This window comes from Mycothermus thermophilus (genome assembly GCF_041956435.1).
Source record: "Mycothermus thermophilus strain CBS 625.91 unplaced genomic scaffold VTJ04scaffold_6, whole genome shotgun sequence".
Lineage (NCBI taxonomy): Eukaryota > Fungi > Ascomycota > Sordariomycetes > Sordariales > Chaetomiaceae > Mycothermus > Mycothermus thermophilus.
The window spans coordinates 797,642-823,226 of NW_027191432.1; the positions used below are offsets into that span (position 1 = coordinate 797,642).

The 25,585-nt window shown below is 56.2% G+C and overlaps 11 protein-coding genes across 11 annotated transcripts; 4 read left to right on the top strand and 7 right to left on the bottom strand.

Annotated features, from left to right (window-relative positions):
• Nucleotides 1–2,274: 2,274 nt before the first annotated feature.
• On the top strand, nt 2,275–3,726 carry VTJ04DRAFT_8690 (uncharacterized protein; the record flags this gene model as incomplete). Its single annotated transcript, XM_069367154.1, has 1 exon — nt 2,275–3,726. The coding sequence occupies one exon, from the start codon at nt 2,275–2,277 to the stop codon at nt 3,724–3,726; it is 1,452 nt and encodes a 483-aa protein (XP_069215511.1).
• A 998-nt stretch (nt 3,727–4,724) lies between these two features.
• VTJ04DRAFT_8691 (uncharacterized protein) lies at nt 4,725–8,214 on the top strand (the record flags this gene model as incomplete). The annotated part of the gene is made up of 4 exons (XM_069367155.1): nt 4,725–5,512; nt 5,588–5,801; nt 5,860–7,262; nt 7,320–8,214. 4 exons carry the CDS (start codon nt 4,725–4,727, stop codon nt 8,212–8,214), a joined length of 3,300 nt encoding a protein of 1,099 aa, XP_069215512.1.
• Nucleotides 8,215–8,223: 9 nt separating this feature from the next.
• On the bottom strand, nt 8,224–10,356 carry VTJ04DRAFT_8692 (uncharacterized protein; the record flags this gene model as incomplete). Its single annotated transcript, XM_069367156.1, has 3 exons — nt 8,224–8,523; nt 8,776–9,873; nt 10,045–10,356. 3 exons carry the CDS (start codon nt 10,354–10,356, stop codon nt 8,224–8,226), a joined length of 1,710 nt encoding a protein of 569 aa, XP_069215513.1.
• Nucleotides 10,357–10,939: 583 nt separating this feature from the next.
• VTJ04DRAFT_8693 (uncharacterized protein) lies at nt 10,940–12,232 on the top strand (the record flags this gene model as incomplete). Its single annotated transcript, XM_069367157.1, has 4 exons — nt 10,940–10,961; nt 11,020–11,040; nt 11,161–11,394; nt 11,469–12,232. 4 exons carry the CDS (start codon nt 10,940–10,942, stop codon nt 12,230–12,232), a joined length of 1,041 nt encoding a protein of 346 aa, XP_069215514.1.
• A 54-nt stretch (nt 12,233–12,286) lies between these two features.
• VTJ04DRAFT_8694 (uncharacterized protein) lies at nt 12,287–13,471 on the bottom strand (the record flags this gene model as incomplete). Its single annotated transcript, XM_069367158.1, has 1 exon — nt 12,287–13,471. The coding sequence occupies one exon, from the start codon at nt 13,469–13,471 to the stop codon at nt 12,287–12,289; it is 1,185 nt and encodes a 394-aa protein (XP_069215515.1).
• Nucleotides 13,472–13,983: 512 nt separating this feature from the next.
• VTJ04DRAFT_8695 (uncharacterized protein) lies at nt 13,984–16,690 on the top strand (the record flags this gene model as incomplete). The annotated part of the gene is made up of 3 exons (XM_069367159.1): nt 13,984–14,010; nt 14,087–16,156; nt 16,211–16,690. 3 exons carry the CDS (start codon nt 13,984–13,986, stop codon nt 16,688–16,690), a joined length of 2,577 nt encoding a protein of 858 aa, XP_069215516.1.
• A 66-nt stretch (nt 16,691–16,756) lies between these two features.
• On the bottom strand, nt 16,757–17,017 carry VTJ04DRAFT_8696 (uncharacterized protein; the record flags this gene model as incomplete). Its single annotated transcript, XM_069367160.1, has 1 exon — nt 16,757–17,017. One exon carries the CDS (start codon nt 17,015–17,017, stop codon nt 16,757–16,759), a length of 261 nt encoding a protein of 86 aa, XP_069215517.1.
• Nucleotides 17,018–17,243: 226 nt separating this feature from the next.
• Nucleotides 17,244–18,251, bottom strand: VTJ04DRAFT_8697 (uncharacterized protein; the record flags this gene model as incomplete). The annotated part of the gene is made up of 2 exons (XM_069367161.1): nt 17,244–18,086; nt 18,150–18,251. 2 exons carry the CDS (start codon nt 18,249–18,251, stop codon nt 17,244–17,246), a joined length of 945 nt encoding a protein of 314 aa, XP_069215518.1.
• A 625-nt stretch (nt 18,252–18,876) lies between these two features.
• On the bottom strand, nt 18,877–20,035 carry VTJ04DRAFT_8698 (uncharacterized protein; the record flags this gene model as incomplete). Its single annotated transcript, XM_069367162.1, has 2 exons — nt 18,877–19,272; nt 19,385–20,035. 2 exons carry the CDS (start codon nt 20,033–20,035, stop codon nt 18,877–18,879), a joined length of 1,047 nt encoding a protein of 348 aa, XP_069215519.1.
• A 2,082-nt stretch (nt 20,036–22,117) lies between these two features.
• On the bottom strand, nt 22,118–25,039 carry VTJ04DRAFT_8699 (uncharacterized protein; the record flags this gene model as incomplete). Its single annotated transcript, XM_069367163.1, has 1 exon — nt 22,118–25,039. One exon carries the CDS (start codon nt 25,037–25,039, stop codon nt 22,118–22,120), a length of 2,922 nt encoding a protein of 973 aa, XP_069215520.1.
• Nucleotides 25,040–25,226: 187 nt separating this feature from the next.
• VTJ04DRAFT_8700 (uncharacterized protein) lies at nt 25,227–25,547 on the bottom strand (the record flags this gene model as incomplete). The annotated part of the gene is made up of 2 exons (XM_069367166.1): nt 25,227–25,311; nt 25,369–25,547. The coding sequence occupies 2 exons, from the start codon at nt 25,545–25,547 to the stop codon at nt 25,227–25,229; spliced, it is 264 nt and encodes an 87-aa protein (XP_069215521.1).
• Between the last annotated feature and the right edge of the window lie 38 nt (nt 25,548–25,585).

The window sequence follows — 25,585 nt, forward strand, 5'->3', positions numbered from 1 at the left end:
ACGACTACTACTACTACGTCGCGTCCCCTCCCCCCCACCCCCACCCAACCCAAAACAAAACAAAACAAAACAAAACAAAACAAACAAACAAACAAACAAAAAAAAAAAAAAAAAAAAAACAATGTTTCTCAAGCCAGACCTTGTTTCTCTGCGGCGCTCATACGATATTTCTGGAGGGAGACAACTAGCGAACGCTCTCACACTTCCTACCATCCAGATTTCGTTGCGAATCTCTTTCAATATGCCGGACCCGGCAGCAACCCCCACGCCGCCGCCGACGACGACAGGAAACCCGGACCTGGCAGACAATAGGCATTCCACGGGCTGACAGCACGGAACCTCAGACAACCTTCCCCTAACTATATCCCGCTCACCACTAGCTTCATTCGGCCCAGCGACTGCGGAGGCATTTCTTGCAGGCATATTCACGGACGCTTTATCGGCTACCAGGATGTGGTTCATCGACCCCAACGTGAGCTGTATGCCCAACGATTATACCCTGGCCAGCAATGAGTTTTATTCCCCAGGAATTGCCTGCTCTCTGGGGTACTGGACCGCCTTTCAAAGCACTCAATCCAAAGCGCCAAATATCACTACCGCCATATGCTGCCCCTACTACAACCAAGAGGAAGACGGTATCTCGTTCGCGATGACATGCGCGGATGACTTCCGGAACTTGAACCAAAGGTTCTTTTGCGCTTATAGTCCAGGCTGGACATCGGATCCTGGTTGGTATTACTCGATCACTGATGAAGATCAAACCGCGTATGGGGCGGCCGTGTATTCAAGCATCAACGTTAGAGTTTCTGGTGTGAGAATGGTGGATGAAGCACGAGGATCTTACTCTTGCTCCGGACTTCCCTGACGAACCATCAACAAGCACCCTATCACGCAGCAATATCTCTTCTACATCAGCATCATCGTGCTCCCCTCCCTCGTCCTCATCTACAGCGCCAGCCCTGATAGCTACGGCCACGATCTGCGCCGTCCTCGAGGCCATCCTGGGCTTCATTCTCTTCCGCAGGTGGCGGAAGCGAAGGCTGCGCTCACATCAACGAGAGCCACAACCCCAAGAAGCCCCCTCATCCACAGGGAACGGGGCAGGAGTGGGCGTGGTACTGAAGCCAGAACTCCACTCGACCCCCCGTTCCTAAGCCCACTGAGCTAGTGAAGAGCAGGGCGGAGGCGGCATCCGAGTTGGGAGCCTCAAATGCGGTGAGAGTACCAGAGCTGGATGCCATTAAGGAGGTCACAGAGCTAGATACAAGGAGGGAGGAGAGAGTTGTGGAGCTTGATGGGACTATGGAAGCAGTGGAACTGGATGGGAGGGAAGTTCGCTGATGAAAGTAACTGAGGGGAATGGGCGAGAAGAAACAACTTAGAACTTGGATACCTGACACATTCCGAACACCAAGACCATCAGATTCTTTTTGGTCGAACTTCGATCTACTTTGGAACAACACATCGCTGATTTTTCCTGAGTAAACATTACGGTCAATAGGACAATTCATCGTATCGAACTGTCTTATGCGGATGCTCATACTCATCTGCATCTGTGATTCGTCCTTTGTTTACGTTTACGCTGTCGTGCCTGACTGATCTGATGATGGGCTTTTAAAGTCTTGGCTCAGAAGGATGCAAGTGATAACGGTCTAACAACGGAGCAAACGTGTTGGTGCTTGACAGCATTAGTGTAAATCCTATTAACTCAAGACTAACTCTAGTGTATGGAGAAAGTGAATTTGACTTTGAAACTCCAATTAAAATGTGTTACAGGAGTTGTGAGAGTCAATAGTCACAAAGGAAGCTGGTATAACTGTTAGTATACTATCGCACTCTCTGGCGCCGTGTGGTTGACTGGTGTTGTGGTTTGGGCGGTTCGGGCGGCTGCGACGTGGTGGGGCAAGGCCGGCTCCATCCTCTCGGGTCCAGCGGGCCAGGTGCCGGCTCGACTCGGTCGTTGACACAACTCAACACCCATTCCGGGTCTATCACAAGCGCAACCAAACATCCACCTTCACACTCCCAAACCATTTCCCGTCCGATTATCTCCAAGCTCTTTGGCTGGCTTGTAAATTCAAGTGCCGTCTCCATTTTCACTGAGTTGACTTTTCAATATCCCTTGCCAGCCTCGAGCCTTGCCTTAACGCCCAAGTCCAACTCCAACCCCCACTGCTCCCAGTTGCCGAGCGTGGTGGAGATCCGCGACCTGTTGTGGCGACTCTCATCCAGCGACACCCCGAAGATCCCCGTGGCATCCCGGAAAGACAAACAATGCCACCTCCAAATACCCCCGTGGATGGGACGACGACGCCACGATCAAGACAGCTGTCGAACCCATCTCCTCCCTCATCGCAGTCATCACAGAGCCTCTCACAGCCGACCAGCACTGTCGTCATGGACGCCTCCCAAGTCAAGACAGCCGTCATTAAGATGGACTATCAGGCTATCGACTATGTCGGGCAGGTGGACGAGACTTTAATCTGTCCCATCTGCAGGACAGCATTCTACTCACCCATCACGACACCTTGCGGTCACACTTTTTGCGCCAAGTGCATTAACCGTGCCCTTGAGCGCCAGCGCGTCTGTCCCATCGACCGGCAGCCCATAGAAAAGAACCGGGACTACCGACCTATCCCTCTTATCATCAAAGAGCAGCTGGATCGCCTGGAGGCACGCTGCCCAAACCAGGGCTGCGACTATGTGTGCGCGCGCGAGAATCTCGAGGCCCACTACGAGCGCCACTGCGAGTTTACCTTGGTCCGCTGTCCCAAGTCAGACTGCGACAAGCTCGTGCCGAGGCACCTGCGCTCCATCGAGGGCCAATGCATGCACGAGACGACGAACTGCGATTTTTGCCTCAAGCCGGTGGCGTTTGTGGATTTGGATGCCCACTGGGAGAAGGAGTGCGAGGCTGCTTATGCTACCTGCCCCGAGTGCGATGCCAGCGTGAGCGTTGTCAACAACACCATGCTGAAGCATATCCAGCAGGAATGTCCCGAGGCCATGGCTAAGTGCAAATGGGAGACGGCTGGCTGCAAGGTAGCGGACAAGCGTAAGATTGTCAGGGAGCACGAGAGGAATGGGTGTGTGTTTGAGACAGTGGGCCGATTGTTGGAACAGCAGGCGGAGGACCGACGGATCATCCAGGACCTGACACGGCGGCTCGCAAGCCTCGAAGCGTCGCGCGATTCTAAGAGACGCGAACGGCGGAGAATCTCAGCAGCGCCTGCTAATTCCGGGGCTGTTGCTTCAACTGCTGCGACCTCCGGCTCAACCAACCCAGCGGACAACACGCAATGGGAATCTCCCCACAACTACATGCTGGCCCAGTTCGAGCGACTCGAATCCCAGATGGAGGAGCTTCGCGAGATGGTATGCGAGATGGACATGCGCCAGTCGGCCAGCTTCTTGCACCACTCGAAGCAAGTGGCAGACAGGTTTCTGGAATTGGGGGACAAGGTTGGCGTGCTCAGCATGCACACCAAGTGGTTGCTGAATATGCAGTATATGCAGCGGAATGCCCAGTTGAGGGCCGCCAATGCTGCTAGTTTGGCAGCCGCTGCTGGTGGTGGCAGCACATCAGGGGGCTTGTCAGGAGGGTCGGAAGGAGTTTATCACCGGGAGAGCAGCAGTGGTGGTGGGGCTATGGCGGGATCATCGTCATCGGATAGTGGCCGTCGGAGGGTGAGCGAGGGAAGGGGCGAAACCCTGACAAGGCTGTGAGGATATTGCCACGAGACAGTGAGGCGTTGGCTGGGTTGGAGTTAATGGTCTGGAGACAATGTGTGCTAGGATGTTTGGTTTGCTCATGACACGAGGGCAATGGCGTTTAATTGGGTTTTATCAGGTTAATCATGGCTGGGTACCGGCTAACATGGTCCATCTGGTTTGACAGAGTTCAGCAATCGGACGGGGAAATGAGTAGTAATGTCATGTAGAAGTAGTCCGTAAGGTTTCTGTACAGTAGGGAATGGGAACCTTGTCGAAGACGGGATATGTGAAGACAAAGGCTATGAGTAGGCTCTCTACGGCCAGTAGGAGAAGCTTGTGATGGCATCCAGACTTGATGGTAGTCATCGTCATCATGAGCACTGGGTGGCCGCACAAGCACCATTGTCAAGTGACCAGCAGAGCTCTCCCTCCCGAGCGATTGTATTACATGACAAACTGATGGCATTGATGGAAGCCCAATCATGGAATCTGCAAATACCTTAGCTAAAGCACCGGGTAGTTTTATCCACATAGTATCTCATTTTATCGGCATGTGAGTGACTCCATGTGGACTCTTTTGCTATCATGGAAATTCATCCAAACACCATCTCACTTCAGGTCGATAAGGTAGTGTACTTATGCCGTAATTACGATACTTCGGGGTGCGTAACGTTACATTACGCCTTCTAGGCTGCAATCGATAACGCGATAACCACCTCCCGAGCCATAGCTTCCATTGTTGACCTCAGCCCCGCCATCTTCATCCCACCCCGACTTGATCTCAGCTGTGTCTGCCTTGCCTTGGCTTGGATTACCAAATATCACAGACCGACGCCCAGCGTATTATTCAGCCCTTCCACTTCCAACGCAGAATCCTCCACAGTCATCCCGTCCCATTTGATTCCCAGTCCAAGTCGATCGGCATTACCTGTCAGCTCCATCCTGAACTCAACCGGAAATCCCCTTTGATCTTGTCGAATCCATCCATAGCATCCAGAACAAGTGACGCCATGGATCCAAGTGGACAACCCCCGCCGGCACCGACCCCCGATGCCCCGGATCAAGAGACTATGGAGCAGATCCGCCGACGCCGCCTCGCGAAGCTGGGAGGGCCAGCATCGGGTTCTTCGACTCCCGCTACCACTTCGAACAACACCTCAACGCCATCCAGCTCCGGCTCCGCCCAGCCGCCTACCACGCCAAAGCCCGTCTCGACTGAGAAACCAGCTTTGGAAGCCACCACCCCCAAGATCAATATCACAAAGGCACCGGCGCCGACCACCGCCAGCTCTGGCAGTAGTACAGGTAGTGCCTCCAACGAGGCCCAAGCTAGCACCAAGAGACGAGCTTCAGATGTTGACGGGCCCTCAGGCTCGGCGCCCCCCAGGAAGCAAACCCCATCCACGACCGGCCCCGCTGCCGCCCCCGAGTCGTTCGAAGACTATGCCGACCGAGTCTTGAGTTCCATATTCCGCGTTTCGGTAGACCCTGCGCGTACAACCGATGCCTATGGTCACAAATTGACCTTCTTGCCCGGTCTCAGCTCTGAGCTGGCCGAGGAGAATGCCCCGCTGAAGCTGTCGGTCACCCGCCTCGAAGAAGCTATCGTCGAGGCAGCCAGCGCAGTTCCGGTAGACAGGCCCCTCTTCGAGTATCTACTGCCCTGCTGGAAGCGCGTGGTCAAGACTCTCAAGATGCTGCGCGGTCCAGCTCCGCAAAAGGAAGCCCTCTTGAAAGAGGCAAGGAGGTTATGCTTTAGTAATTGCATCTTCGCATTGACGGTGCCGGAGCTGTTTGGGTAAGTTTTTTTACTTGAGGCGGAGAGCTAGCGGATAGTTCAAAGGGCCGAGCCGGTGCTGACGATGGCATGTAGCCGGGAAGCGAACCCGCAGCACGACACTCTCGTGCCCTATCTGCTGCGCGAGGTTGAGGACGAGCAGGGCCTGGACATGGACTTCTTTGCCGAGGCCGTGGCTCGCATGCCCGATGACGACACCATCGCGCCGCTGTTTACCAAGGCCATGGAGGACATCAGCGCTCGTCTGGCCAAGTTGAGCATGAACGATGATTACAAGCCTTGTGTGAACGTGAGTGGCATTGATGGAGTGCTCGAAAATTTTCTCTTGCTGACCTTTCCCGACCCAGGCGATGACGACCTACTCCAGGTTCCCGGCTCTTCTCAACGCCTTGGCTGAGCACCCATCCTTCTACAGGCCAGAGCTGAAGGCTCCTCAAATCGAGCTGAAGACCATCTTGGGTCCTTTCTTCAGGATATCTCCTCTGCAGCCTGAGGTGACCACTATCTACTTTGCAGGCCCGAGGACCATGGACAAGAACCGCATCCAGACGTCCCAGAATGCGCTGCAGATGACCCTCTCTGCGCATCAGAATGATCTCAAGGCGATCATTAACACTTTCATCCGAGCGAGCCCCCAAACTCGGAACAAGGTGTTGGATTGGTTCGCACACATCATGAACACCAACCACAAGCGGCGCGCCATGCGGGTTGACCCTCTGGAGGTGTCATCGGACGGCTTCATGGTGAATGTAACCGTCATTCTAGACACTCTCTGCGAGCCTTTCATGGATGCCACCTTTTCCAAGATCGATCGTATTGACATCAACTACTTCCGGCGGAATCCGAGAATTGATATCAAGGATGAAACCAAGTTGAATGCGGACCAGGCAGAATCGGATACCTTCTACTCCACGACGGTCGAGGGAGAGAACAACTTCATCACCGAGATTTTCTTCTTGACCCTGGCAGCTCACCACTACGGTAGCGAAGCAGCCAACGCCAAGATGAAGAATCTCGACCGTGACATTAAGCACTTCGAGAAGAGCATTGCCATGATGGAGGCTGAGCGCCAGAAGCTGCTCAACCGACCGGACCAGTTGCGCATGCTGGACGTTGCGCTGGCCCGGCACACGGCCGTGCTTGAACGGTGCTTGGCCCTCAAATACTCCATTGAGGGCGTCCTCCTTGAGCAAAAAATGCAGAGCCGGTCTCTGCAATTCATGCGGTATGTCACCGTTTGGCTGCTCCGTGTCGCCAGTCAGAGCAATTACACGCCGGATAAGCCGCTGCGCCTCCCATTGCCCAAAGAGCAGCCAGAGGCGTTCAAATGCCTGCCCGAGTACGCCCTGCAGGACGTTGTGGATAACTCCAAGTTTGTTTTCCGCTACATCCCACAAGTGATGCTGTCGGCGGCCGGTGACGAGATGATCTGCCTCTGCGTCACCTTCCTCGAGTCATCCGAGTACATCCGCAACCCATATCTGAAGTCGTCGTTGGTCACCCTGCTGTGCCACGGGACCTGGCCGACTTATCACATGAAGAAGGGCATCCTGGGTGATGCTCTGACCAACACCAAGTTCGCCAACGACTATCTGCTGCATGCCGTTATGAAGTTCTACATAGAATGCGAGTCTACCGGCGCTCATACCCAGTTCTACGACAAGTTTAATATCCGCTATGAAATCTTCCAAGTCATCAAGTGCGTCTGGTCGAATGACGTGTACCGTCAGCAGCTGACGCAGTCGAGCAAGTAAGTTTCTTGTTCTTGGAGTTGGGGCTGAATGGTCAGGTTTCTAACATTGTTCAGATCGAACCGAGCCTTCTTCGTGCGCTTCGTGAACTTGCTCATGAATGACGCTACCTTTGTGTTGGATGAGGGGCTGGGAAAGTTCCCGAAGATCCACGAACTGCAAGACCGGTTGAAGGACCCGTCGCTGTCCCAAGAGGACCGCGAGAAGACAGAGGAAGAGCTCCGGACCGCCGAGGGCCAGGCAACTTCGTACATGCAACTTGCCAATGAGACCGTTGCCATGATGCGCCTGTTCACGGAGACTCTGAGCGAGGCGTTCACCATGCCCGAGATTGTCCACCGCCTCGCCGGTATGCTTGATTACAACCTCGACATTTTGACGGGCCCCAAATCTCGCACCCTCAAAGTCGAGAACCCGGAGAAGTACTTCTTCAACCCCAAGACGTTGCTTCCTGAACTTGTCGACATCTACCTCAACCTCGGCAACTCCCGCTCCTTCGTCGAAGCCGTCGCAGCGGATGGCCGCTCTTACAAGCCTGCCACCATGGCTGCCACAGCCCACATCCTCCGCACCAAGCACCTCAAGGATGAGAAGGACGTGCGCGCCTGGGACGCGCTCGCCAAGCGCATTGAGGAGGCCAAGGAGGAGTGGGATCGCGCCGAGCTGGATTACGACGATGCGCCTGAAGAGTTTGAGGATCCGATCATGGGCGTCTTGATGAATGACCCAGTCATTTTGCCCAGCAAGCACGTCGTGGACCGGTCCACGATCATGCAGCATTTGCTGAGCGACCCCAAGGATCCGTACACGCGGCAGCCGATGGGGATTGAGGACGTCGTGCCGGATGTGGAGTTGAAGGAAAGGATTGAGGCTTGGAAGGCGGAGAGGAGGGCCAAGGCTAAGGCGAATGCTGCTGCAAGTGCCGGAGATAAGATGGATACGACGGAGTGATGGCATAGGTTAGGGTCTGAGACGTGAGTCTGGTGAATAGGAAGGGTAATGGTTGTGGATTGGGAGACGATGGGTTGAATGATGCGTCAAGGAATTGAGACGCAGGTGTCTCGACTCCGTCCGGGCTTCGATTCTTGAGGTACGAGAGATGAGAAATGCGGACTTTATGCACCGAATATGCAGTCTGTCCAGATGGCAGACACCCCAACGAGTGCCATATCTTTTCGGGTCCGACTTAGCGTCGGCCGATTCCTTAGGACTTGACCCAAAGGGTTTGTGGGATGTAGTTTGTTTGGTTAAGTGGGCTGCCTGTGGATTGAGGTACCCCGATGATGATAGTTGTTAAGTAACGGTCATGTTTTATGCACTAAGACTTCTCCTGAATGATGCGCCTGAATTCATGCTGTGAAGAGGACGGTAAACATAAGTAGTCATGTCGACGAGGTTGGAAAACATTCCCACAAACTCAAAGGACGACCATATCCCTCCCTAGGCACCTAGTTAACCATACAGTATGTTTTTTTCCTACCGGCAAAGGTAACCCCTGAGCCAAGTACCTACAATTGGTTCGTCTTCGATTTCATCCTCATCATCCTCTCCATCTCCTCGGCGCCCATTTGTCACGAGGCCGCCCCATGAAGATGTCCGGGTTAATGATGGTTTAAGAAGGCCCATTTTCGTGAGCATGGCTTCATGGAACATCGGGCTGATTCCCAACTGCCGCGACTCGGCGCTCAAGGGATGGGGTTCTTCCTCCTGCCGGCTCGTGGAACTCTGTTGTTGTCGTTGCTGTTGCTGTTGGTCCCACCCTCGCAAGAAGAACCTGCGCGTCGCCTTGCCGTAGACCAACAACCTCTGCTCGCTGAAGCCAGAAGTCCCGACCCATCCATATATGTGCACATTCAGATCCGCGGACAGCGCCCGCTTCATGTTCCACTCCCCGACGGGATTGAGCAGCTCGTCGGGCAGGTCACGAAGGGACCACAACACGACGTCTGCCGTGCGTTCACTCCATGGCTGCCACACTCGATCGGACCACCTCGGCTGCCAGTTGTGTCCGTTGATCTTGAGCAGCCAGGTCGGGAAAGCCAGCGGGCTGCGTGCGACGGCGATTTTGAGATCCTTGTCCTGGCCGCACCAGCTGGGGGCGGAGGTTCGGGGCCGTTCCTGGCAGCTTTTGTGACGGCAGGCGTAGCGGGCGGGAAGCGGCTTGATGCCGACGTCGCGGTAAAAGGTGTTCAGGAACTCAAGAGGAGCCCATCTGGGGCGTTTGGAACGACCTAACGATCTCATGGGAACTATCGGGCCGGTGACCCCGCGGTTGCGACGTTGTAGAGGTGGAAGGGACGAGAAAGTGTCGACCTCTTCTCGAGCCTTCAGGCCGGCGATGGCGCGTTCCAGGTTCGCGAGGACTTCGTGGTCTGAGAGGACGCCCGGCCAGGCTTTGGTGCAGCGCGGTCCGTAGACGAGCACACGGCGGACTTTGTCCAGGTCGCCCCGGATGCAGCAGTAGGATGTTGAATGCCAGACGTATCGGCGGAGGGCGGCCTCCATGGTAGGGGAGAGCCGGACGTGGTCGTCGTCGGGGGATTCGGCGAGCTTGCAGAGGAAGTAGTTCAGACTTAAGGGGCCGTCACCACCCAACGGAGCGAGGCGAAGCTGCACGATACGTGGCGGAGTGCTGAAGATCGTGTCGGCCGGATACCACCCGCAGCCGAATTCCTTCTAGCGCTGCTGGTCGGCCGCATATTTGATGTCGGCGTCGTTCAACGCAACGATGTCATGCTCTGCTAGCAGGTATGTTTCCCAGAAGCTCCCCCGGCCACGGACCTGGATCCGGACGTGGTAGGTATGCTGGCAAACATGTCGGGACTGGCGGTTGACGTGAAGTACAGCCGGGATTTTGTCGCAGAACTTCTCGGGGAGATTGGTTCTGTCGACGGCCGTCTTGGGTCTCAGGAACACGACACGGGGAATCGAGGCGGCGGCCTCCCAGACCTGGATCTGGAGCTCGGAAGGGAGATCGGCAAAGTAGTGAAACGTTGTTTTGGCCTCGACGTTTGATATGGAACACTCGGGAGAGTCCTCGAACAAGGCCTTGACACCAGAGGACTGTCCTTTGGATGGGGATTTTGAGTTCATATCTATGGTATCAATGCAGGAAGACTTCACTTAGGATGGAGTTCACAAACACCGCTTCATCTCTTATGTGCGTCTTGACTACATCTAGACTTCATTGATCCTCGGCAGAAGCGCTGCTTAAATTCATCTTTCGCTGAAAAGCCTTGTGGCGTGGCGCTGCAGACACCGGCGTCAGAGATACGGTAGCCGGGCAGGCAGACAACCTAAGGTAGAGGATGCCTACACCTGGACGTGTAGTGTCGGCTTCAAACCTCAGCCGCACCATGATACAGAGTATGCACAACTGAGGTAGTTATGGAGGACGCTGCCTGATAGAACACCGGAGATATGGTGCCCATTTTCGGACCTAAGATTGATGCCCCGGGATGCCAAGAACATGTGCCAAAGATCGGCCCCGATGCCGTCAGCGTCCCAGCGAGAGGGGCTCGGAGCATCAACTGATGGAAGTGGGGTGGAATGCAGCGCAGCCGGTCTCTTGTGTATATATATCTCAACTCAACCCCGAAATGCCGTCGTTATACCACAAGAGAGACTTGGTTTCGATACCAGCATTCCCAGTCAAATCAGCCTGCAAGAAAACACCATGACCAAAATACTACTGACCGGCAAGTAACTCAGAGGCGTACCCCCTGTAGGAGACACTTATAGCTAACAAAACCACAGGAGGTTCCGGCTTCATTGCCGGTAAGCATTCCGTACATTTCATTTAATAAAGGCAAAGAGCTGCATGCTGCTCTTACTTCCCACCCACAATCAAATGTATTGCCTCCATTCTCCATCCGAGCCTGCTAACAACCCTGTTAGCCCATATCCTCGACCAACTCCTCGCTCAGGGCCACACAGTGGTGACAACGGTGCGCAGTGAGGCCAAAGCGGCCAAGATCCGCGCGGCGTACCCGTCGCAGGCAGAATCGGGCGCTTTGACAGTCGCGATCGTGCCAGACATTGCTCGCGAGGACGCCTTTGAGGAGGTCGTCAAGAACACCCCCGGTTTGGAGGTGGTCCTGCACACGGCTTCGCCGTTCCACTTCAAATTCAGTGCGTCGCTCCAGTCCCTGTCTCAATGTTTTCCCCTCCCCTCGTCGGGAAAAAGATGCTAATCTTTCTCACAGCGGACCCAAAGACCGAGCTGGTCGATCCCGCTATCGTCGGGACAACATCCATCCTCAAATCCGTCGCGCAGTATGCCCCAACTGTGCGCCGCGTCGTCGTCACATCCTCCTTTGCTGCCATCCTGGATGAGGCGCGCGCAGGTGATCCGGCCACCGTCTTCTCCGAGGCTTCCTGGAATCCGGTGACAATCGATGATATCCACCGCAACCCTCCAACGGCCTATCGTGCGAGCAAGAAGCTTGCTGAGAAGGCGGCGTGGGAATTCGTCAAGGACAACAACAAGTTTGAGCTGGTCACGATCAACCCGCCCATGGTGTTCGGTCCTCTGGCGCCGGGCCAGGCCGTGGAGAGCCTGGACGGAATCAACACGAGCAATCAGCGCATTGTCGATTTGCTGCAGGGGAAGTGGAAGAACGCCGTCCCTGAGGTTGGGGTGGCGTGGATTTGGGTCGACGTCCGGGACGTGGCGGCGGCTCACGTGAAGGCTGGACTCGACGTGAAGGAAGCGGCAGGGAAGAGGTTGTTCGTGACGGCAGGCGAGTACAGCAACGCCGAATTGGGGAAGATTGTGCGCAAGAACTTCCCCGAGTATGCCGAGCAGGTGCCGGAAGATAGCGCCCTCGCGGTTGGGGAGAAGCCGCCAGCGGATAAGAGGTACCGGTTCGACAACTCAGAGACGAACAAGTTGCTGGGGATTTCGTATCGTACGTTTGAGGAATCTATCGTGGACACGGTCAAGAGCCTGAAGAAGCTCGGTGCTTAGGCTCAAAGGGGTAGATAGGCGAAAGAAAACATGTCTAAGTTGTGATGATGGTTGTTACCGCGCCTCGAGTTCCTTGATGCGCTTTAACATGCTCTGCTTCCAGTCGGCGTATGCCTTCCGCTTCCTCTCCGAGAGATAATCACACCTCTCTTGGAACATACTGTCCCCGCGCTGTACTTGTAGGGGCGCCGCATTCCCGTTGTCAACGCCGCCCGCATCTTCGGAGCCACCCTCAGCCCTTCTCTGTCGTACCACCAGATCATCCACACCCTCCGCCCAGTTCATGTCGAACCATCCATGTCTCCCACCCCTTACAGCAGCAGCGTCCAAATCGCGAGGCCCCGCATCCGTCCACCCCTCCCACCACTCTTCCTCATCCACCTCGTCTTTTCCTGACTTCCCCTTAGGAACTGCCACTTCTGTCCTCGCCTTCGCCAAACATGCTGCCACCTCTTTGCGGAAGGCGATATATTTGTCGCGGTCGACATCACCCTCGCCGGCAGGCCAGGTCACGCCTCGCCAAACAAAGAGATATAGGGCGCCAAGCACGGCGGGAAGATTGGCGCGCACCCAGGGGTCGTCCGTCATTGTGCCACCAGGCGTGACGACGGACTCGAGGCCGGCACCAACGACGGGGCCTATGGAGGCCGGGCCGAGGTGGGAGAGGAGGAAGCGGAGGGTAGGGCGCATCCAACGGGGCAGGGGCTCTACCGTTCCGGCGCGTTTCCTGGAAGGGCTGGCAGATGTTGAGAGAGCATGGCCTCGGAGGTCGGCGATGGATGATGAGTGGTCTTTGGACTTGCTGGCGAGGGGCGAGGGAGAGGCCTGAGACTGTCCCTGATACTGCAATTGTTCTCGAATCTTGGAGCTGGGGGTGCGGATACGACGGCCGCTGGCACCGGCACTGCCAAATGCAGAACCGGGGGGTGCATGACGGGATGGGGTGGAGGCGGCGGCGGGTAGGATCTGAGAAAGATGGGTGTACAGGCGTTTGTAGATGCGTGGTGGAATCGGCGGCCGTGGTTCAATGGGAGGCAGGTTCAGGGAGGTTTTGAGACGATCGCAGGCCAGATGGGCGCAGGCATAGGGTCGGGCAATTTCCTCCTCGGCCTTCAGGGTGCTGGCGCGTTGGCGCGACTGAGCGAGCAACGAGCTGGCCAGCTCAGTCAGGGACTCGGGGAAGGCCTCGCTGTGCGTCGGCAGCAGAGAGAGGAGCGCTTGTTCGATGGAGCGGTTCATGTTGGGGACAATAGATTGGAAGCTAAAGGACTGTTTTTAAGAATCCAAAACGTTTCTCATTTTATACGGATCAAGGTTGATGTCAATGTTGCTGACTTCCGAGTACTCTGACTTGTTGGATTTCCCTGTCTTTGTTGAAGAATCTTTCTCGGGGCTGGAGGACTGCGGTGGACAATTGCGGCCAGGGTCAGACGCGACAGATCTCCCAAACCGCGTCCCGGTTTCCGACCAACGCCAAGTCATGTGACGTCGGGACCCCGCGGGGTTCTGGTGGAGCCGAGGTGGCCAATCGCCAAGCCTTGTCACTCACCTGATCTGTTGCCGGCCCGGCCCAACAAATCGAATCTGTCATCGCCCCTGCTCTTCTTGGCCCGGGATTGAGCCGGCCGTTGCATCATCTTCGACTTCCTCTTGCTTCGACTTCTCCATCCTCCATCCAACAATTCCCATTCCGACTCCGGTCCCGCATCCGCATCCCGCATCGACAAGAGCGGGCAGTGCGGCTCCACGACATGGCTTTCCACGCAAGTGGGCTGCCGGTAGGTTGTTTTCTTGTTTATTTAGTTTGTTTGTTTCTTCAGAGACAGACATGCTGACTGCATCCTCCTTGTCCAGAGCATCACCTCGGTGGCAACGGAGCTGTGGCCGTCGGTCGCCAACTCTCTGATGGTTCCTTTCAGAGGGCCGTCCGCAGCTCCTCCGCCTCTGAATAAAGCACCCTTCCGTCCTACGTTACCCCCTCGGCTCTCTCTGTCAACCGCCACCTCAACCAAAACCCTCAACCATGGCCCCGCCGCCGCGCCGGTCGTGCCCAAGGTCCGGCTCCCGGATTTCCTCCGCACCACCCCGGCCGCATCCCTCCTGAGCCGTTCGGCTCCTGCGCGTCCAACAAACATCCTCTCCGAATTGGCTTCCGTGTCTCCCGGCTCTCTCGCTTTGGCAAACCCACTCCTGTGCGGCTCCCGTGCGGCTTGGTCTGCTCGCCCTTGGTCCCCCTTCCCCGGTCTGCGTTCCATGAGCACCTATCATCCTAGTCGCATGCAAAAGTTCAATTGGATCACGCCTCTCTCTTCGGTTTCGAATCTCCATGTGCGCCGCTTCGGTACGAGCAATATCCCGCGCGACCTCCTTGCGAACCGCGAGGCTGCCGCCAACCGGAACCCCAACAGCGCCACCGCCCAGAATTCGTTTTACCAGCTGCTCCTCAAGGCCAACATGCCCGCTATCGTCGTCGAACGTTACCAGTCCGGTCGCTTTGCCACAAACGAAGCTTGCGATGATGCGTACCAGAGAGCCCTGGCAATGATGGGTGCCTCTGGCCCCGGTCACAATCCCGCCTCTCACACGGACGCTACAGGCTCTGGGTTCCCGATGTTGACTTCCGAGAATCTGCAAGCTGTTGGACAGGCTGTCGCGGCTCACAAGACTGGGGGCAACGTGGCTTTCTCGACGGGACCCAACGGCTCTAAAAACGGCCCGCTGCACGTCATCGTGGACGAGACGTTCGGTACCTCGGCACTCCGCTGGCTCAAGTTTCTTCTCTGGTTTGGTCTCTGCGCGTATCTCAGTCTGGTTGTCGTGGGCATGGTGGTTGAAGGCTTGACCACCATCAAGCGCCCAACCAAAGTGGACAGTATCGACGCCAAGGCTGAGAATCAAAAGGCTCGCTTCTCCGACGTGCACGGCTGCGACGAGGCCAAAGAGGAACTCCAGGAGCTTGTCGAGTTCTTGCGCAACCCCGAAAAGTTCAACACCCTCGGCGGCAAGCTGCCCAAGGGCGTTCTGCTCGTCGGACCCCCCGGCACCGGCAAAACGCTGTTGGCCCGCGCCGTCGCTGGCGAGGCTGGCGTACCGTTCTTCTACATGTCTGGCAGCGAGTTCGATGAGATCTACGTGGGTGTGGGTGCCAAACGCGTGCGCGAGCTCTTCAGCGCCGCCAAGGCTAAGGCTCCTTCCATCATCTTCATTGACGAGCTCGACGCCATCGGCGGCCGCCGCAACTCGCGTGATGCTACCTACGTGCGCCAGACTTTGAATCAGCTTCTCACGGAAATGGACGGCTTCTCCCAGAACAGCGGTGTCATTCTCCTCGGTGCTACCAACTTCCCGGAATCACTTGACAAGGCTCTGACGCGCCCCGGTCGTTTCGATCGCCATGTCGTCGTGTCACTGCCCGACGTGCGCGGCCGCATCGCCATCCTGAAGCACCACGCCAAGAATATCAAGATGGGCAACGATGTGAACCTCGAGGCTATCGCCGCCCGCACCCCGGGCCTGTCGGGTGCAGAACTCGAGAACATTGTCAACCAAGCCGCCATCCGTGCCAGCAAAGAGAAGGCGTCGGCCGTCATGCACAGTCACTTTGAGTGGGCCAAGGACAAGATTCTCATGGGCGCCGAGAAGCGCAGCATGGTTATCACCCCCAAGGAGAAGGAAATGACAGCCTATCACGAGGCTGGTCACGCCCTTGTCGCTTACTACTCCAAAGACACGGCTGGCGAGTTGTACAAAGTCACGGTCCTGCCTCGCGGCAGGAGTCTCGGCCACACCGCCTTCCTGCCGGCCATGGACAAGTATTCATACCAGGTCCGCGATTACCTGGGCCTCATCGACCGCGCGATGGGTGGTAAGGCTGCCGAGGAAATTGTCTACGGGAATGAGTTTGTCACCAGTGGCGTTAGCGCTGTAAGTTTCCATCATTCCATCTCAGCCTCAGACACCTCATTCTAACTTATCCAGGATCTGGACTCCGCGACTCGCACCGCCTGGCAGATGGTTGCTCAACTCGGCATGTCGGAGCGCCTCGGTCCAGTCGAATACCTGAAAAGATACGAGAGGTTGAGCTCTGAGACGCGCGCCATGGTCGAGGCCGAGGTTAAAAAGGTTCTCGATGAGTCGTATGCTCGTGCCCGTTCGCTGCTGCTGTCCAAGCGCAAGGAGCTCGATCTGCTTGCGAAGGCGCTTGTCGAGTACGAAACTCTTGACCGCAATGAAGTTGAAAAGGTACTGCGAGGCGAGAAGCTCGAGGGCCGTATCGCGGTTCCTCTAGGACCCATGGCTGTTCCCAAGCCTGAGTCCATCCAGCCGGGGATGCCTCTTCCCCCGCTGGACGGTGGAGATGGTGCCGGCCCCGGGACTCCTCCTTCACCGCCGCCGGCGGCACCAAGTCAAATATCTCGGCCGAGTGCCGACAAACAACAAGGGCAGAAGAAGGATTGAGTGTACATGAAGGAACGGTTGGGTAGTAGGGAAATATGGCTGGTATGATAAACGGTAGGAAGGGAATCAAAGATGCCGAGAGCGGATTTTTGAGAGTGATCCTGAGAAAATGATCGGGGTCGGCTTGACAAAAAGAGAGCAAACGGCATAGGGCGGCGTTATTTTGGGGGCTTTGGGATTTGAAAACCTGTAAGCCTGGAGAGGGGCTAAGGGGGTCAAACTCTGTGCATACCTCACCAGCGGTGTATATTTGGTTTCGGCAACTGCACCGAGAACTCTACAATGAATGCATCTCAACTTGTCATGACGAATTACTCCCGGAGACATGACTGCATGGGTACGGAGTATAGGGCAGGGTGGCAGTAGGGGAGACATGGGGAATGTATGTAGCAATTGCAGAGACTATACAACTTGTATGTACATTATTCCCATGATCTGAGAAAGACGTCCCTGTCACCATGCGTTGGTCATCTATATCGTCATAGTTGCCCTCGCTCCGCTCAGAATTCCTGTCCAGAGACTGCTCCACGATAAGAGAACAAGGAGGACCAGGTTAAATCACCCCAGGAATGACCGCCCAGCGGTTCCTAACTTTCTCCTCTCCGAACTTCTCGGCATACCATTTCCTCCCCCTCACCGCGCGGGGAAGCATCGCAAACACCTCATTGACGACGAAACACCGCGCCGGAACAGACCCCCAACCCGCCGCCATCCAGAACCCGAACCATTCCACCCACTCCAAGAAGTAGTGCGGGTAGAGCACGATCTTGAACATCCCAGCGCTGGGCAGCTCGTAATACTTGGCCGCGATATCCCTCTTCTTCTTCTCCGTGACAGGCTTGCCTCCGTTCTTGGAAGCATCCTTGGCCGCCTCGGCGGCGGCCCTCCTCCCTGCGCGTCGTCGAATCTCGCGCAGCTCCTCGTCGTGGTAATAATTCCCCGCTAAGCCGAGATAGAACACGGCCAGGCCGATCGCGAACTGAGCCGGCGACCATCGGGCTCCGGTCCAAGACCACTCCTCCTGCGTGGTCGGGCCGTACGCGCCGAGCCAGCTGCCGAGGCACAGGCCGTTGGAGAGCTGGAAGTAGACGCCCAGCCCCCAGACGGCGACGTGGATGGGCGACATGGATGGTTGCAGGAAGGGGTAGAGGACCGCGCGGTAGGCGTAGTGCAGCACGAAGAGCGCCGCGAGGACTTTGTTTTGGTAGGGCAGGCCGTCGTACGAGGGGTCGTTTTTATGGAGTTGGGTGGAAAGAGAGCGCATGTGGTAGAGCAGGGTGAGGAAGCCCGGGATTTCCATGGTGAACCAGGCGATGCGGCCCGGGATGTTGAGCCGTGAGGAGACAGATGTTTTGCCCATGCCGTACCAGCTGATGAGCCATTGGAGAGACGCGAGCTGGGTGGTGAGTTAGTTGATGCTGCATTGTACGTGAGAGGGGATTGGATGGGATACACAGACCAGAGGGAAGAGCTGCCAGATGAAGAGGATGCGTTCGTAGTTTTCCCGGTTGGGCGGGAACCAGTTGGGGATGAGACCCTCTGTGGTGGTGAGGGTGGCCATGTTGATGATGAGGTGTGAATGAGTATCTTCTTCCCTTTCAGCCGTGGCCGCTCAGTACTCTGCGTATGCTACGATGATGTGAGGGGGAGGAGATGGAGTTTGTTTAGGAAAACCTTGATCCTCCCCTCATCAAAACCTTTTTAACCCCTGAATCTGCGGATGGCTGTCACGGTGGCCTCCGGAATGACACCCTCGACGGGCAAGGTTCCTGCGAAACCGCAACATGAACCTGCAGGCCATGCGTCATGATGTCAGCTGCTGCTCAGCAACGCCAAGACTCAAACGGTTGCGATTTTCTTGGCACGGTCGGGGCTCACACGGAATACCAACAAGGACAAACACACCTCAGTTGCTACTTAATGTTTTCCAGGTTCTGAATCTCTACTCCTCCGTTCCTGAAAAGGGTCCTTGGTTTCCAGTATTTGTGCAGGTAGATGCTAAAATTGACCGGTATCCCATTTCTATGAGCACTCTATTTTACATGTCTATTCCCGCTCCATCAGTTTTCAACACCAACCTGAATTAAACTTCATCCGCCAAGGCCACTTGCTCTCCTTGACCCGTCAACCCAGACCACAAGCACTCAAGCAAGCAATCCTCTGCCGAAAGACTCAATGATGGTTGTTCAGGGACCGCCGGCTCGCCCATTGTAGTCGGTCCAGCGATCACCGAGTCTGCGAACAAAATCCTTCCCAAAAACGCAATAAAACTGGGATTCGGCGTCGTTCGCGTTGGGAGACCACATGACAAAGGGTTTGCCATCGGCGCGATAGCCGGTGCACGAATTGAAGTAGAAATTCTGGACAGTATAGGCTGTTTGGCCCACGGCCTTCCAGACAGCAAAATAATCGCCCTTTCCCCCCTCGCACGTTGCCTGAGTGCCAGTTTGAACCTGCTTCTCCACGGCAAACCCGCCGCTGATCCAAGTGAAGGGGTTCAAGGTTGCAGACCAGCTGATGCTGAACGACTTTACAGACTGGTACGAAATTGAGCAGGTGGGCGCGGTGCAGTTCATGGGAATCTGAGATGGAGAAAGGGGGGTAAGTTAGCGACGAAGCTGATCGATCCTCAAGATGATTCATTGATCAGGAGGTGGATGTCAGGTCAATGGGAGCAAGATGAGAGCAACACACCGTCACTTGAATATGGAGGGGATTTTGATGCGGGTTTCCATCTCCAACCAGGTGCGTCACAGGAGACCACTGGGAGCAAGCGTACTGCCGACGCCCTTTGCCCGGCGGGATATCCTGCCGCTGAGCTAGCTCCGGCGGCTTGTCGCTGGCGACATTTCCCCAGTCCACATCCGTTGAGTTCCGTTCAAAGGTAGCCACCACACTGGTGAGCTTGACAGGGCCCTTAGGGAAACAGTCCTGGAGGTCCCGCTTTGCCATACGCCGCAGCTGGACGGCATTGGAGATCGGGACGTGGCAGGTGACGACCAGCTCGTTTCCGTTCACGACGCGGCCGCACTTGATACCACCACTGACGAGCTCGGAATCGGCGATGGTGTACTTCTTGCTGCCGACGGAGAGGGTGCCAGAGCCGTTGTTGTCGACGTCGAAGACGAGGGCCATATTCTCGAAAGGGCCCGACCTGAGCTCGCGGGAGCAGGATTGGGCCCAGACCTCGGTGCCATCCTCATTCCACACGTCTATGGCGGCCTGAGAGGTCACCTTGTTGACCTGGAGCACGACGTCAACCTCGCGGGTTCCGGGGGTGAGGTTGAGGAGGGAGACGGCGAGAACGCTGGGAATGAAAGTGAGGGCTGCGGCAATGCGCGTCATGGTGATGTTCTCGAAGAGAGGAGATGATATCGAAAGTCCTAACGAAAATAGAATATGTATTGGTGATTTGTTGACCTGTTGGCTGGCTGTTTGGCGAGTATAGAGTTTTCATCCTCATCGCGACCCTCGAGGCCTTCTTATATATCCATGAACCACGATGTTGAGGTTGGCTTCAACCATGGATCTGACAAGCATTGTCACGACTTCGTTCACTTTGTTCTGAAGGAGGCGGCACACCCACCGCAGCTGAACTGCATGGAACTATAACAGCCACCATCAACGAGATACACAGAGGTCCAGGATAGCTAACCTGCAAGATGGTGGATGTTTAGTATGACAACGCCGCGAAGGATCTGTGTCGGGATCTTGTGTTCCAGATTCATGGTAATGAGGTCAAGTACATTTCCAAAGCTACCCTTATCCTACAGCAGGACGGAAGCTGGGCCATAGCCATAACACATCTCGTTTTCTTGCACGCATTCTGTATGTCGTAAGCAACATGTAGATTATTACTTAACCAGTCCTCTTGCTTTCATCGGGGTGAGATCTTGAGAATACACCTGAGAGGATTGTGGTTCAAACTATTTCGAATCTTAATGTTCTCAGGACGAGTCACAAGCATGAATGGAAACAGTACGGGATGTTTTTTCATAGGTACACCAGGCAGACATATGACCCTTCCGTCCTCATCCACCTCAGAGATCTTCAGCGATTCCCAATCCTCTCGATGATCCTCTGCGGCTGATGCGGCTTGATTTCAAGGGAACATATTGAGCTCCCGGATCATCTACATACAACTGCCCTGAAATTCTGATGCCTGACACAGCCAAGCACACATCACGCACGGCTCCGCGGCTGTGAGGCGACAGAGTCCTCGTTACACAGAGCTTATTTTGGCACATTACACAACCTGGAACGTCCCCATGGCGCGCACATTGACTGGATATCGTGCTTGATCATATCAGTTGGGGGCCGTTGTATATGCCTTTTATTTCACAACAACAGTCATCCCGATGTAACGTCAATCGCCTTCTCTCCTGCCAGAAGGCAGCGGCTGAGATCGCGATTGCAACCCAACAGTCTCTCGGAGTCGGGTACATAGTATATGCGTGAGGCCGAGCATCCAGTTCAACAGATCCTCCATGCACCAGGCTTCTTCCTCGGATCAACTTCGCTCCATTTCCAAATTCCGGACCTGCCTCACTGTCGGGAAAAAGAACGTGAAAGACCTACTACGTTCCTGACGTACTGCAATCTGTTGAGGTTAGAACCACCTCAATACATCGGTATTTTCACGAGAACTCTCCACAGCCCGGCCCCCAAGAGATGCCTGCCGATACTGTCCTTAAGTCTTCCTCTTATACATTGGGCCGAGCAGACAACCACTCCGTAAAACCACAAGCTCCTCGCCTGATGCTGAAAATAGGAACTACCTATACTGCACGCCACGAACGCACATTCCCACGACCATGGGAACAGGAAAGCCCTGAATTTGGATCAGAGTTTTGGTTGACTTGTGCCGTACCGGCATAACGGCATGCTTCATTATTGAATGGATTACTGACGTAGCATCATCATTGGCAGCGGCAGTGAGAAGGCATAGGCAATCCAACGTCTCCATTTGGCCGTTTCGGCCGTGAATCGAAGGATTGCGGTACAACAGCTCCGGACCCACACTCCCGAGCCGGGCCACGGTGGACGTCCGAGACGAAGGTCGGATCCATTCGGAGGACCGATCCGGGACCCACATCTCCGGGACCCACCATTCGTCCTCCGCCTCCGTCCCATCTCCGACTTCACCTCCGACATCTATCCATCTTGATCCAGCCAGTGAATGATATGAGTCGCTTGCTAAGTACCTAATCTACCCTACTCTCAATCTTCATCATATGCCAAGCTTTGATCTACACCCAGTGCCAAATAAATCCCACGCAACCATTCCCATAAGGAAGTCCAGCAAGCCAAAGAACGCCCGCCCTACTTAACTAAAGCTCATTTATCCATAACTTTCATGTCATTCCATGCCATGCCAAATCATAATACTCATCATCCAAAGTCATGAAAACCCATACTTACATCACATCACATAACAACGCATTTGTCCTTATCCCCCTGTCTCACCCCCGCACCAACAGGCGGCGGAACCCCGGGCCTCAACCCACCGGTCCCTTGCGGTTGTTGCGGCTGCTGATACGGCGGTGTCATCCCACCGTCGCTAGCAACCCTTACATGCCCGCCTGGCTGCACTGGAGTTGCTGCCACCAGCGGCGTCGGCGGGGAGGACGGATGCGCCGGATGTCCTTCAGGCGGCACGTACGGCTTCTGCTTGGCCGCCTGTTCGTAGCTCGGCGGGGCGTCGTCCTCTTCCAAGTCGGCGGGGCGGTGGGTGGTGAAGGTCGGGGCTGACGTAGTTCCCGAGTCTTGGCCGCCGCTGCCGCCGCCCCTCCTCCTGGAGGATGCAAGTGATGAAGTAGACCTGTTCGCGCCGTTTTGCGTCGGCAGCGGCGGCAGCAACGAGCGGACCGTCTGTGTGCCCGGCCGGGTCCGCGTGCTGGTCGTGCTGGTCGCGCTGATGTTGGAGGTGGATGCCGCAGCCGGGCGAGCCGGGGTTGGCTCGCGACCGCGCCGGCCTGAGCCGCCGCCGCTCTGCAGGTAGTTCATGATCGGCGGCTGGTTGGGGGACGGGCGACGGACGCCGGTGGGGTTGCGCCCGCCGCGACTGCCGCCGTTAGCACGGCCTTGCTGCTCGATGTACTCCTCTGACAACCTGGCCTCGCGGCGGCGGCGTTCTTGCTCAGCACGGGCCCGGGCGTCTTCTTCCTCTTGCAGTTGCATAGCCAAGGCAAGGTCGCGGTCTTCTTGTTCGTTTGGGGAAACCGGTGGGGGGAGCTGTTCGGGTATTTGTGTCAAGGAGCTGTTCGGCTGGCTTCGATGGTTGCGATTACGACGGCCTTGAACCGTCGTCCATTCACCACCGCCGTCGCTTTGGGCCGGGCCAGCGGCTGTGTCGTGCAAGGCGCCACCAACGACGAGGAAATCACCAGAGAAGAACTCGGCGCTCTCACCCGTCACGTCAACAAGCGACTCCCACACGACCTCGTCATGACCGGCATACCCAGCATCAGTGACAAGGGAAAACAAGCCCAGAGTCTCTGGGTGCCGATACAGTGTCGAAAAGTGGTCATTCCTGAAAAGAATGGCCACCGATCCGGGCTTCATGGCCTGTTGAATGACGTCCAATCCAAACCCGGTTAACTGTGTAGCCGAGCTGGAGAGGAAGTCCTTGATGGTCACAACATCCTGATAAATCTGTTGTTCCTCCTCATTTAACCCCCTCTGGGGATCGCACAGCTTCTCCTCGAGCTCTTCCTCTCGGAACAACAGGTTCTGAGCGTCCTCGTAAGACGCGGCGTGTCGAGAGAAGGCGTCGTACACCGGTTCGTCACGCGACGGCAACCAGCCATGGATGAGCGGGATGCAGAACGTCGAATAGAGAGCCATCTCTTTGGTATGCTCGAACGTGCCGGGAATGCGGTCAGCTCTTTCCGTCGTGTTCAGGTTCTGCGTCCGCGAGGCGCTCTTGAATGCCTCGACTACCTCCTTAGCCGGCAGGAAGCGTGGATTGACATTCATCCCTGTGTGCAGGCCTGTCAGAAAGTCATACAGCTCCGTCATGTCGGGCAGGACCACATCTGGCGGCGTCCGGCGCATCAGCTCCTCGAAAACAGCGTCCAAGAGTAGTCCGAGACTGATCTGCTCACGCGACCGCAAAATCTCGTACAGCGCAGTGTTCGGCTGATCTGCCGGCGTGGTAAGGGTGAGAGCGTTGACGAGAGCCAACAATGGGCAGGGCCCGTTAGCGTTTTGCACGAGGATAGGCGACTTCCTGGGGTTCCTAGTCGCCAACGCGTCGTACCACGTGATGTTCTTGATTTGGTACGTTTCTGACTTATCGACTGGACGTGGAGGTGGTAGGGGTCTCTGTTCGGTGGCTTGTCTCGGGGGTAGCGGAGGAGCCTCCGCTGGTTGTTGTGAGGATGAAGCTTCATCGGGCTTATTCTCCGCCTTGTCTTCCTTGGCCTTGTTGTCCACGGCAGCATCATCCTCATCCTTGAAGTTTTCCCACGTACTCTGCCTCGAAAGCGGAGCTTGCTGCCCGTCCACGTCAATCAAATTCCAGTCGTCCACCCCCGAACTTCCCCGGTCCGGCACCACTGCTGGCGGAGCCGCACCTTTCCCCTTGTCCCTCGCGCCCAAGTCGTCCCAAGCGTGGGAATCCCCGAGCAAGTCCTCATCTGCTGTCGTTATGAGTGGCGGTGGGGGCTTGGAGCCGTTTGTTTTGGGGACCTCGTCCCAAATTGCCGAGCCGTCCGAAGGCAAAGATACCAAGGCGGGAGACCCTGTCAGTCCTCTCGCTGGCGAGGCTTGGCGAGAAGGGCGGCTTGAGGCCCAGACATTGTCGATGGCAATGGGCTCCTCACTCTCTAGAGGAGCAAGTCCAGGAGCCGCAGAAGTTGTCGTTGCCTGACGTTGATCGAACGCGGGTTGCCAGGGATTTGTGCTCGTATCGTTGACTGTGAGCTGCTCAAACTCTGACACAGGGAGCGTGGGTACCGAGGTGAGAGCACTTCCTGACGCCTCTCCGCGGTATGCGCCAGCGCCTGTCGACTGCGCACTGAGCGACATTTTCCTCTTGAATGGGTTTGTTTCGGGCTTTGGTGTGACCCCTGCGGACTGGGAGGTAGGTAGTATTTGTGCGGCGGAGTTGTAGGAGAGGTTGGGGTTCGCTATGGCTCCGCCACTGGACGGAACTTGACTGTCCTCAACACCAGCCCGCGACAGGGCAGAGCTTCCCCAAATGCTCGCTTCATTGCCGGCAAAGTCGGAACCGTAGGCTCCTCCGGGCTGTCCTCCCTGCGTTGCTTGGTCTCTGCTCTCTCCATTGCTGCTCGGCGGCGGCCACGAATCTGGTGTACGTTGCGGGACGGGCTTGCGGGTCACCATCGTGGATGGTACCGATGCGGGATGTGAGGGCGTTGGATACAGTATGGCTGATCTACCGGGCAGATAGTCAAGACGGCGTCGGGTTTGTAGGATGAGCAGGCGGTGACGCTAGACAACGAGGCAACAGACGGCGGGACGGCAAGGTGGTCGGTCGGTTGTACGAGATAATTTGTCCTTGTCGCACTGCTCACAAGAGGAAGAGGCCGATACGGAGGCCTCGGAGCCCGGCGGGGTTCAAAGCGAGCGTACTACCGGGCAGGCTCGGACGGCTACTGTTGCTGGGTATGAGGCGAAAGCTTTCTCATCATGTGGACTACCCGGCGACGAACAGTGAGCCTCCGTCGGGAGGAAGCTTGGAGCAGAGCGCTGGAAAGTGTGGCACAGTCGCAGGCGAGTGCCACTGGGCCAGGCTGTGGATGCGAATCCCTGCGTCAATGTGACAGAAAACGGGAACCGGCGCAGATGCAAACGGAAGAATCAATGGGATTCGAGATGGGAAACTCGACATGAGCTCCAATGCAGTTGTGTCTTGGAGAAGCCGGCTAC